The 12,890-nt window shown below is 40.6% G+C and overlaps 1 protein-coding gene across 4 annotated transcripts in view; it reads left to right on the forward strand.

The window, feature by feature from the left end:
- Window positions 1-12,890, forward strand: part of Ttc17 (tetratricopeptide repeat domain 17) — a 103,142-nt gene that overhangs the window by 31,673 nt on the left and 58,579 nt on the right. For all 4 annotated transcript variants that reach the window (XM_021154024.3, XM_029474324.2, XM_029474326.2 and 1 more), the window contains exons 9-16: window positions 471-631; window positions 2,961-3,073; window positions 5,529-5,675; window positions 7,543-7,658; window positions 7,801-7,966; window positions 9,463-9,540; window positions 9,676-9,900; window positions 12,195-12,381. In XM_021154024.3, the coding sequence (XP_021009683.1) occupies window positions 471-631; window positions 2,961-3,073; window positions 5,529-5,675; window positions 7,543-7,658; window positions 7,801-7,966; window positions 9,463-9,540; window positions 9,676-9,900; window positions 12,195-12,381 (1,193 nt within the window). The remainder of the gene's footprint in view (window positions 1-470; window positions 632-2,960; window positions 3,074-5,528; window positions 5,676-7,542; window positions 7,659-7,800; window positions 7,967-9,462; window positions 9,541-9,675; window positions 9,901-12,194; window positions 12,382-12,890) is intronic.

Here is a 12,890-nt window from a genome sequence, read left to right on the forward strand (position 1 = left end):
TGGGTGGGTGGCAGTACTGTTTTTCTGTGGAGAAAGGGAAGAGAAGAGGAAGAGCGCATTTTACAGATAACCCTGTTCCCTTGGGAAAGGCCCGCAGCAGGCTCACTGCAGATGGCTCTGCTCTGCCCTGCTCTCGGCCCTGGCTCAGGCTGGGAAGATAGGGCAGGTGAGTCCTTTTGTTTTGAAACCTTTCAGGTTCTAATACCAGCACATCATTTGATTTTGAGATAATGTATTTAAGAAAAGGCCTTTGCATTTATGGTTTTTCTCAAGTAATAATTTAAATTTCAATGTTCTCAAGTATTATATTTACACAGTAGCTTTTATTTAGCACTGTTATTCTTGAATTTGTGGTATAGAGTTCTTATTAGTATCAGCTATTGCTGCTAGTCACAAAGTTAATGTATATAAGCAAGTTTTTAGAATGACAATTTTCAAGGTCTGGCTTTTCTACTATGAAAACTGTTCAGGTCCCTTCAGAGAACGCTGAACGAGTTGAAGGAGTACCAGAAACAGCATGACCACTACCTCCGGCAGCAGGAGATCCTGGAGAAGCACAAGCTGATTCAGGAGGAGCAGATCCTGCGCAACATCATCCACGAGACACAGATGGCAAAAGAGGCACAGCTGGGTGAGTAGGGGCCTGGCTGCACGCAGGTCGCACGTCCTTCCAGCATGCTTGAGTGGAGCCTTGAGGCGGTATGAAGTTGTAGTTATGACTTTTCTAGATCTTTTTAAAAATCATGTGTGTGTGTGTGTATACATGGGAGTGTGCCGCAGTGCATGAGGCCTCAGTGCATGAGTAGAGATCAGGGGAGTCCGTTCTCTTCTTTCACCATGTGGGATCTATGCCGGGCTTGGCAGCAAACACCTTTACCTAATGAGCCGTTTCTTGGCCTGATTTTCTTATATCTTTTTGCTTATTTGTTTATTTTAATTTTAGTTTATGTGTATATGTGCGTGCCTGTTTGTGTACTGTGTGCTTGCAGGTACATGCAGAGGCTAAAATGGGCATGGGATCTCCTAGAGCCAGCATTACAGGCAGTTGTGAGCCACCTAGTGTGGATGCTAGGAACCACATCTGGGTTGCCCACTGCAAGAACAGCAAATGAGCCATCTTTCCAGCCCCAGAACTAACTTTCTTTTTCTTTCTTTCTTTCTTTTTTTTTTTTTTTTTAATTTTTTGAGACAGGGTTTCTCTGTGTAGCCCTGGCTGTCCTGGAACTCACTTTGTAGACCAGGCTGGCCTTGAATTCAGAAATCTGCCTGTCTCTGCCTCCCAAGTGCTGGGATTAAAGACATGCACCACCACCGCCCGGCGCCACAGAACTTTCTTAAATCTCAAAACCAAGAGTAAGCACAGTTGCTGGGAGATGCTTTCAGCAACTTTTATTCCCATTTTGACATAAACACCAATCTGCATATTCTTAGATTTCTTATATTTCCAGCATTAATATACATATCATTCTCCCAGAGATCTTGGTACGGTTCCACTTCTGCTGCAGGATGTGTGAGGTGGGACCTGAGCTTGTGCCATCATAACAAACCCTGCACAGCAGGCTGCGAGGCTGTCCTCTGAGCCAGTGGTTCTCAACCTTTCTGATACTATACTGTGACTCTTCAATACAGTTCCTCATGCTGTGGTGACCCCAGCCATACAGATATTTTCCTTGCTACTTAACTGTAATTTTCCTACTGTTATGAATTGTGATGCACATATCTGATACTCAGGGTATTTGATATATAACCCCTCTGAAAGGATCATTTAGCCTCCAAAGGTGTCATGACCCACAGGTTAAGAACTGCTCTCTAAGCAGACAGATGAATGCTAGAAACATGCATACTCTGCCAGAGCAAATGCCTTTTTCCCTCTTGCTGTCCTAAAAACAAAGCCTATTTTAGAAATAGGACTATAGACTAGAATTAGTAGCCTCTTCCACTCAGGTAGGAAATATTAGTTTAGTCAGGATCTGCTAGTTGCAAGGGAGTTCTGGAATCATTTCCATAGTCGTACACAGAATTGTTCATGTGCATTATTGCTTGCTTGCTTGGTTTTTCAGAGAAGGTAACGCATAGCTTTTATTAACATTTCTTGAAGCCCATTTCCCCTCCCACTCCCCCCCAAAAAAGAACTACTAATCTAGAGGGACTTAGGTTGGCAAGAAATAGATGATTTAATTGTGTAGACTATTTTGATTGTGATTAAAGCCCAAGGGAACAGATCTGACAACTCAGCCATAGAGAATAAAGTCCTCAAATGCCTTATTTTGATGAGTGTGTTCATCTGGAAGGACACTGGAGCATTGCGCCTTCGCTGTGACGTTTGTCCATTTAAAGTCCTGTTAGTTTATCTTCGCCATTTTGAGAATAAAGATTATATTCATATTGTAGAATTTTTTTTAGTGATCAATCTGTACTAAATTATCCTGGAGCTCTTATATAGGCATGTGAAACAAAATTGAGAACTATAGAGAGCAAATTCTCTCTGTAGAAATAGATGGTCATAGTCTTTGCAAACCATGTAATCAAGACAGACAGAACCTAACTGCTAGAATGATCAATTAGTGGAAAAACTGGAACTTTAAAGATGTATTTATAATTCTGTGTAGGGGGTGGGGTATTGCAGCACATGAATACAGTTGTCGTCATCGGCCAGAGGTGTCAGATGCACCTGGAGCTGGGGTTATGGTGGTTGGGAGCCACCTGATGTGAGTGTCAAGAACCAAGCCCTGGTTCTCTGAAAGAGCAGTGTGTGCTCTTAACTACTTAACCGTCTCACCAGGGCCAAACTGGGGAGTCTTTAATGAGTTCATTTAATTAACTATTAATGAGTGTTTCTCTGTGTAGCTCTAAGAAAAGAGGCATAAGATTAAAACTGAGTGGCATAACACTAAGAAAAAGCATCCTGTCGATCGATGCATGACTTTGCTAATCATTTGTATAACTTTTTCTTGCCCCAGGAAATCATCAGATATGCCGGCTGGTCAACCAGCAGCATAGCTTGCATTGCCAATGGGACCAACCTGTGCGCTACCATCGAGGAGATATCTTTGAAAATGTGGACTATGTTCAGGTCCTTTTCTTGGTCTCTTCTAGTTCTTACTGTCACTCGTGTGTCAATAATTTCATGCTTTATTCCTTTGACTTCTTGTAAATTGAATTGCTAAAGTGTGTGACTACCATTTATTGCTTTTAAGATTTTTATTGTCTGTTATGTGTATGATAGCAGATGTTGTTGTCAATGATCAGTTGCATGAATAACAATTCATTTCCCAAAGTACTAGCACTGTGTCTACACACATGTACATTTGATTCTTTTCCCCTTTGCTATGGGAGCCAAAATGGAGCTGTTACTACTGTTTAACTCAGTTTTAATGTATTCTTTTAATCCTTCCTAATGCTCTAACCCTTTAATACAGTCCCTCATGTTGTGGTAACCCCGAACCATAAAATTACTTTATTCTACTTCATAACTGTAATTTTGCCACTGTTATATATCATAATATAAATGTCTGACATGCAGCCCCTAAGGGGTTATGACCCACAAACTGAGATCCGCTGTTCTAAGGAGGAAGAGAGAACGATCTCTTTTAAAAAGTCTCGTTATGTTGCCCCTCCAGAAATATGAGCAAAATTATGTTACACTAAAAAAACAAAAGATAATGAGTACCATTGCTAGGCACATGCGTTCTCTTACCTGACTATAAGCATATGTACAGAACACACATAGTCGTGCCCACACACATGCCCATGCAGCCATTCTTGGTTGTCTGTTTTGAAGGAAGAATATGTAAACACAGTTATACTGAGAGCTATAAAACTTTTGCTGGGTGAATGATACCGGGAGTGTGCACAACCAGGTCAACAATCATAAAAAAAGATATCAAATGCAAAACCAGCACTTACTGTATCTTTCATAAGACCCACTGTGCACTGACCTAGAGAATTTCCTAGAGTCAAACTGTTAAGAGTCAAGAAGGCATTTCTAAGAAATCAAGCTATAAGCAGATTTGAGCTAATTTTCAAAGATTTATTAAGAAATTTATGTATATGAGTATTCTATCTGCATGTTTGCCTGCATGCCAGAAGAGGGCATCAGATTCCATTGTAGATCATTGTGAGCCATGATGTGGTTGCCAAGAATTGAACTCAGAACCTTGGAAAGAGTAGCCAGTACCCTTAATCTCTGAGCCATCTCTCTCTAGCCCAAAATTTGAGCCCTTTAATTTGAAAAACCCCAGACAATATTAATAGAAATAGTAAGAAACAAAGACAAACCTTTCAGGAGGGACAGCAGCAGTGTGGGGCAGATGCTCCTCTGACTTCCATGGACCAGTTGCTAGCATTCACCCATGGTTGGCTTTCAAGACAACTCACACCACCAAAGCATGTAACTCCCTGTCATAAGCCCAAGCATTCTGAGGAGGAAAGAGGAAGGTTTAGAAATATAGCTGAAATCCAGTATGACTTTTGGATGTCCTGTTGGTTTGGAGACTGTTATGGACCAGTGTCGTTTCAGTTATCTTGAGTCTGTGTAGCAGAAGAGTGTGTTTCTATTCATAAGACCTAGAGCTGCAAATTCAGCATGCTTACGTCTTTCTCTCATGTCCTTCCTTTTCCATTCCTCCCATGGTCCTTTTCTCATTCTCTGTATAACCAGTAGAAATGTGGTATCCTATAAGTGTTGCAAATGTTTTATCTTGGTTTGGAGGAAGGGTGTGTGTGTCTGTCTGTCTGTCTGCTTGTATGTGTGTGTGTCTGTGTGTGTGTGTCTGTTTGTGTGTGTGTGTGTGTGTGTGTGTGTGTTGTATTCCTTTTATTTGTCTTGTTTCCTCTCTAGCTCTAAAAGTTATATTTGCAATTGGCAATAGTCAGCCAAATAAGACCCATAAAAATACTTTAAATTTTTTTCTTGTTATTTTTCATGTGTATGAGTGTTTTGCCTGTATATACATATTTTGCATCATATGTGTGCCTGGTGCCTGCAGAGACAAAGAAGATGTGAGATACCCTAAAACTAGAGATACAGAGGGTTGTGAGCTACCATGTGGGTGCTGGAACCCTAACTAGGTCCTCTTCAAGAGCAAAAAGTACTATTAAATTCCCAGTTATCTCTCCAGCCCCTAAGAATTTTTTCTTCATCTTCCTTAGTTCTAACCACAGTACTAATTTTATAGAATAATAACCAATTCAGTTTTGGCAGGGGGAAGAATAAATCACCTAATTAGTTTATCACTGAATCTAAACTAGGAAAACCATGGAAAGGAATTAAAAGGACAGGAAAGCAGCCCGTGTTTCTTCTCGCCCTCTATGGCAACGCTGAGTGGAAGCTGTTAACTACACTGCATATCCACAGGGAAATAACTGTGGGGACACAGTTCTAGGAAGTAAATGGTCCTATTGCCTCTGGCCTGCTTTCTGAACTTCTATTAGACTACTGGTGAATGTTTACTAGGTTTCAGTTAAAGTAAAATCCTCCTCGTGACTACATTTCGAGTCACAATTGGATTAAACTTTTTATTTTCTAGTTTGGTGATGATTCATCAACCTCCAGTATGATGTCCGTGAATTTCGATGTTCCTACAAATCAGAGTGATGTCAGCGAGTCAGTCAGGTCTTCTCCTGTAGCCCATTCTGTTCTCTGGGTCTGGGGCCGTGACTCTGATGCATATAGGGTAAGTGTGTAAAGACTGATGAAGGCATTTTCTCCAGCAGACACAGTCTAATACAGCAGTGGCCCTACACTGCGCTGATTAATGTGACCCTACAATATTGAGCCTAGTGCAGTGCACATTGAATAAAATTGCTATTAAATGGAAGACATTCTATTAAGGAATTATGGGTCAGTAAGCTCTTCCCTTAGTTCCTCACAGTCAACTGGGACAGATAAAAGCCCTGATTCCAGTTCTGCATGCTGGGTATAATTACTCGCCTGCATCTTCCTCACTGACATAATCAGTACTCAATGCTAGGCTGACACTAGGAAGTACTAGATAAGCTTCATTCCCTAATGGAAGATGCATACAGTGAATACAGCGGTAAATGCATTTCTAGGCTACCATGAAGGTGTTGTATGTTCGCTAGGTTGTATGCTAGGGCATGAGGACAGAAATGTGTACTTTTTATTTATCATTAAAAATTTAAAATTTAATTGGATATATATATATATATATATGGATATATATTGGATATATATATTATTTTTATTGGATATATATATATGTTTATATATATATAAAACATATCATTCAGCCATTGGAGCTAATTATTATACAAATTCCTTAAAGTATGATAGCTTCAAAGTATTAGTACAGTTATTTATATGAAGATGAACATTTTATGAATTGCTAAAGAAATTGTTAGAAAGCTGAGACAAGAGAATTTCTTGAGCATTGGAGTTTCCTTACTAATTATTAATTTTTGGCATTTAGCCAAAGAATTTTGGTTGGGATTTGTCCAAAGGTAAGGTAAATTTCAGGCTCAAGTGACCCAAGTGGCCAGTGACATTTACCAGTGACTTATTTCCTTCCTCTCTTATGGTGTCAAGCACATTATTGGTTCCATCTGGAAACTTGATGGGCTCCATCTAGATAACTGGACAGCAGGCCCTTTTGTTCATATAGACTGAGACTTGCTTCTCTTCCCAGTAATGCCACTTGTATGCCCTGTGTTTCACTGACCCAGCTAACATAAAACTGCCCTGCACCTTGCCAATGTGCAGCGAATCGAAAGACTAAGTCATACTAAGAATTGATAGAAGAAATATTGTAAGTCAGGTAGAGTCTTCATACTTACCTGAAAATATTACTTTCTGTTCAGTCATTCTTGTATACTGTCTTAGTTGGTGTTACCATGACCAAGGCAACTCTTATGAAAGAAAGCATTTTATTGGGGGTGTGCTTACATTTTCAGATATTTATTCCATTATCATGGGAGAGAGCTTGGCAGCAGGCATGGCAGGCATGGTGCTAAAAAAGTATTTGAGTGTTACATCCTGATCCTCAGGGAGAGCGAAAGACACTGGGCTTCCCATGGACTTTTTGAAACTTCAAAGCCCACCCCTACTGACACACTTCTTCCATAAAGGTCATAAATTCTAATCCTTCTAATCCTTTCAAATAGAGCCACTCCCTGGTGACTAAGCATTCGAATATATGACCCTATGGGGCCATTCATACTCCAGCCACTACAAATAGCTCTAATTTTTTTAAACATTTAGATTTATTTATCATATTTTGTGTGTATTAATGTTTTCCTGCATGTATATATGTGCATTACATGCATGAAGTACCTATGTAGGCCAGAAGACGGCATTGGATCCTGTGGAACTAGAGTTAGAAACAGTAAAACCTGCCATGTGGGTTCTGGGAATGGAACCTGGGTCTTCTAGAAGAACAGTCAGTACTCTTAACCTCTCAGCCGTTATTCCAACCCCTAGTATACCTAAATATACTCTAATATCTCTAAATTCTCTTAACGGTTCATTTAAAATGATAGTGTTGAATCTAAAGTAATCTATGAGAAGATTTATTTCTTTCATAGGACAAACAACATATTCTTTGGCCTAAAAGAGCAGATTGTACAGACAGCTATCCCAGAGTTCCCCTTGGTGGAGAATTGCCAACATACTTTCTGCCTCCGGAGAACAAAGGACTCAGGCAAGTGCAGATGGATGTGGCAGAGCTCCTGATTCTGCATGATTGTCTCCTGGCACCAGCCTTGGACTTGAAAGGTTAAGTCTTTGTCTTGAACTCACCCAAACTTGGAAAATATGAATCTTGTTCCTTTTTCTTGTGCCAGGATCCACGAACTGACCAGTGATGATTATTCTTCAGAAGAGGAGGCCCAAACCCCTGACTGTTCCATAACTGACTACAGAAAAAGCCACACTCTGTCCTACTTAGTCAAAGAATTAGAGGTCCGCATGGATCTGAAAGCCAAAATACCCGATGACCATGCACGCAAAGTAAGGCTCACTTAGGCTGCTCTTTCTTGCCGTCCATTCTGGGTGACTTCAGAAGCCTCTTAGATGGAACAGAAACTTGACGGAAGGTTTTGAGTGAGAAGCTAAAGTAGCATAAGAGTTGACAAGGTGACTGAGATGTCAGCCATGCTTCTCATCAACACAGCCTCAGGCAGCTTTGTGGGCTGCAGTGTGCAGAGTCCAGCCAGGCACTGTAAGTGCCTCCGACCCAAAGAGTTCTGTCTAAAGAAGGCCGTCCTGACTGCTTCAGTTTAGCTTTGTACCTTCTGAGCCTCCACAGGCTTATGTAATTAGACCTTGAAAGTTTTCCTGCCTGGGCCTTGTCAGCCTTGCTTTGGTTCTGTGTGAGAGCCTTAGGAGTCTATTAGTTTGATAGCCACCCAGGAAATTATAAGTAAATTCTATTAATACTGTTTCCTTTAGTTCCTATTAGTTGTGTATGACTAAGAGTACTTTATTAATATAGATATCTAGATATGTACTCCAGAGATAATATGTAGACTACCACATTTTGACAAATATAACTACTCTAAAACTACAAATGAAACCATAATTATCTTTTTATAGGAAAACAGACCATGGCAACTATTTGTCTGTTGTTGTTATTTTCAACTGAGTATAGTTAGACTATGTAGTTCCCATTCACTAAAGCAGGAAAATGACCATTTCCCAGATACTGTTGTGGGTTCTTAGAACACAAAGATGATCAAGGCACGACTTTTCTTTAGCGTTGCTCACAATTACACAAACACTACAGAAGATAAAGTAGCTGAATTGAGGGCTGGTGCTTTCCAGCTTGGGAAGAGTGCAGAGTGTTAGTATATTCGATATTACATGTTATTGATTCTGGAGGGGGTGGAGTATATTACAGGACAGGCAGACAGACAGACAGACAGACAGAGGAAAGAGAAAGAATGTATGTGCATCTTTAATTTTTATAGTTGAAGGAAACTAGAGCATGTCTATGAACCAGTGAATACTTGTGTTAGTGTGTTACTATACTTATATAGTATATATGATTATGCATGAGTAATTGTTCTTAGGGATATTGAGATGTCTCAGTGGGTTAAATGTTTGCCACAGAAGCATGGGCACCTGAATTCAGATTCCTGCCCTGTGTGAAAAAGCTGAACAAGGTAGTCAGTGTTTATAATCTCTCATTTGCTAAGCATGGGTGGAGGCAGGAGGACTTCTGGCATTTACTGGCCAGGTGCCCTAGCCAGTCAGAAAGTTCCAAGTTCAGTGAGAGACTGTGTCTCAAAAAATAAAGTAGGGAATGACAGGGGAGGCACCCAGCACTCAACCTCTGACTTCCATATGTCATATACACACAGGTATACACAGGAACACAAACAAAACACATACATGCACAAAAATCAATTCTGAGGCACTCATATAAGGACTGCATTATAGAGATTCTTCTAAGCGTCTTCCTTGTTGATTTTCAATTGAGTCATTATTTCTTTTGATATTTTCAGATTTTACTTTCCCGTATTAAAAACTATACTGTCCCAGAAGAAGAGATTGGGTCTTTCTTGTTTCATGCTATTAACAAGGTAAGTCATTTGTTTGGGACCTCTAAAACTTAAAGCCTTACTAAGAGTAACTAAAGTTTTTAATGTGTTTGTTAAAGATTCCATTTAGGACCAGTTCTCTACTTTATACCTAATGGAACTGCTTTATATTTTCAGCCAAATGCTCCTGTCTGGCTCATTCTGAATGAAGCAGGCCTGTACTGGAGAGCAGTAGGAAACAGCACCTTTGCTATCGCCTGCCTCCAGAGGGCTTTGAATTTAGCTCCAGTTCAATACCAGGACATTCCTCTTGTCAACCTGGCCAACCTTTTGATTCATTACGGCCTTCATCTTGATGCTACGAAGTTGCTGCTGCAAGCCGTGGCTGTCAACAGCTCTGAGGTAAGGCTCTCCACTCGCCTGCTCACAGTCATTGCTGCAGTGGGAATAGCTTGACTGTATAGTAAGCTTTGAGTCTGTCTAGTAGTATTGTGGATGCCAACAAGAGCTGGCTGACAGGAGCCTGATATTGCTGTCTCCTGGGAGCCTCTGCCAGTGCCTGACCAATACAGAAGTGGATGCTCACAGCCATCCATTGGACGGAGCACAGGGTCCCCAATGAAGGAGCTAGAGAAAGTACCCAAGGAGCTGAAGGGGTTTGCAGCCCCATAGGAGGAACAACAATATGAACTAATCAGTATCTCCAGAGCTCCCTGGGACTAAACCACCAACCAAAGAAAACACATGGTGGAACTCATGGCTCTAGCTGTATATGTAGCAGAAGATGGCCTAGACAGTCATCAATGGGAGGAAAGGCCTTTGGTCCTATGAAGGTTCTATGCCCCAGGATAGGGGAGTGCCAGGGCCAGGAAGCAGGAGTGGGTGAGTTAGGGAGCAGGGGGAGGTGGGAGGGGATAGGGGGTTTTTGAAGGGGAAACCAGGAAAGGGGATAACATTTGAAATGTAAATAAAGAAAATATCTAATTAAAAGAAAAAAAGAAAATGTCATTTTCTTTAAAGAGCAGAATTTGCATACTTCAAGAAAAAAATATTTTATTTTGATTATTTTTATATCTTAAGACAGTATCAGGCTTTGTAACCAGAGCTCCCCTCAATTCATAATTCTCCTGCCCCAGACTCCTGACCCAAGATTACATACATGTACCACTGTGCTAGCTCTTTTCCGATTTGAATGAGTAAAACTAACAATTCTCATTTCTCTTCTTCAAAACTTACATATAAATAGAAATTGTATAGCTATGAGAATATGCTGTGACTCTCTATGTCTGTCTTTAACAGCTGGCTCTCACTCTCCCACTCATTATTGAATGCACTGTGTTCAGTATTATATTATTTTATATATATAGTATTAATTTATAGATATAGTTACACCATCTGATGCACAGTTAAACAGTTGTTGTAGTAAGAAACAATAATCAGGGGACTGGGACTGTAACTGTGGTAATGTGAACAGCACCTAGGTTCAGTGCCAAGGGGACAGATGATGTGCTGCCATGCCTAGCATAACTGCTTTGTGAGTCTTAGTTCCTATTTTTAAGGTTCCACTTTAGGTTTGCAGAAATACAGTTATAATAGTTACCCAATTAAGCTGCCCTTACCTAACACCTGAATGGTTATATATTTTATCTCCAGAGAATTCTTTATAAGAGATGGGTGTGAATAGCTTGGGTTTGTTTAAGAGACCATAAAACTAAATTTTAAATATAATAAAAATATTGCCAATTAAGAGTTCAAAACTTGACAATTTTTAAGCATAATTTTGTAATGTCTGTACTTTCCAGCAGACCTAGCTGCTAGTAAGTCTATCAGCCTGCTCCACTGCTTGCTCTGTAGCAAACACAGTGCATTGAGAACAGATGATGAGATTGAACACGACGTAGTCTTTTTTTTTTTTTTTAGATTTATTTATTTATTATATGTAAGTACACTGTAGCTGTCTTCAGACACATCAGAAGAGGGCGTCAGATCTCATTTCGGGTGGTTGTGAGCCACCATGTGGTTGCTGGGATTTGAACTCTGGACCTTCGGAAGAGCAGTTGGGTGCTCTTACCCACTGAGCCATCTCACCAGCCCCACGACGTAGTCCTTTATTTTAAGAATGTTTGGTTTTCTATGATCTCACTGTGATAGTTCAAACTGGCCTCAAAGCTCTTGATGGTCCTCTGCCTCTCAAGAGCTGGGATCACAGGCATGGACCACATGTCCAGGTTAGGAACATGAACTGATACTAGACTAAGTAAAAGAAGCTACAAAAGTTCATGTTATATGTGCATGTTAGAGTCGCTGTTTGATTCCACTCCTGTGAGCTTTGTGAAGAGCAAAGTTAGTGTGTGGTGGTAGAAGTCACACTGTATCAACACAGCTGCTTTGGAGATAGGATTGAGAACCTCCAGGCTACTGCAAACATTCTCATTGTCTTCTATATGGGGTTGAGTAGCACTTACAAGGGTATGTTCATATGTAATAACTCACTGAGTTACAGACTTAAAACTAGTTACACGTTTTCGTAGGTTTTGGTCTTTATAATAGCTGGTGTAAATAAAAGGAACTAGTTAGCAGTAACCTTTACAGAGCAACCTAAGAAGAGCTCCGAGAAGAATACTGTAAAGGTTTCATGCCTCCCAGACCTGCAGTTCATTTACATTCTGCTGCTTTCTTTTTTCCCTTCTTTTCAGCCCTTGACCTTTTTGAGCCTGGGAAATGCTTACCTTGCTCTGAAGAATGTCAGCGGGGCACTTGAAGCCTTCAGACAGGCCTTGAAGCTAAGCACCAAATGCCCAGAGTGTGAGAGCAGCCTGAAGCTGATCCGCTGCATGCAGTTCTACCCATTCCTGTACAACGCCACCTCTTCTGTGTGTGGTGGTAAGCACCTAATAAATGCCACAAGCTCACCCAGCATTGCTGCCGTGACCAAAGCAACACAGAGATGGTTTGGGGAACTTCCTCCAGGGTTTTAGAAAGCTAACCCTAGCTGTATAGCAGAGAAATCCATTCATTAATTACTGGAATTAGTAGTTAACATTTTTCCAGACCTTAGCTAAGAAATACTGACTAATGTATACAGTGAAATTGTATTTTCCAGAGTTTGTCATGGGAGTATTTTCTCTCCCATAAATTTCTGTTTAATCCTGACTAATATTCACGGTAAAGGAAATTCATGAAGGTGTATGTGTCATGAGCACAGCCCTACATACTTACCCCTGAAAACAGCTCCCTGCCTTTCAGAGGAGTGATTCCCCCTTCCTGCACCTTGTCCATAGTGATGGTATATCCCAGGTGTCCTTTCTCTTTATGTACAACTGCCTTGGCAGAACTGGTATGAAACTTAAAAGTCACATGAACCCTAATAGCCTTTGCTTTAAGGAGAAGAT

The sequence above is a fragment of the Mus caroli genome, unplaced genomic scaffold, assembly GCF_978045245.1.
Source record: "Mus caroli unplaced genomic scaffold, Mus_caroli_1 scaffold_2, whole genome shotgun sequence".
Lineage (NCBI taxonomy): Eukaryota > Metazoa > Chordata > Mammalia > Rodentia > Muridae > Mus > Mus caroli.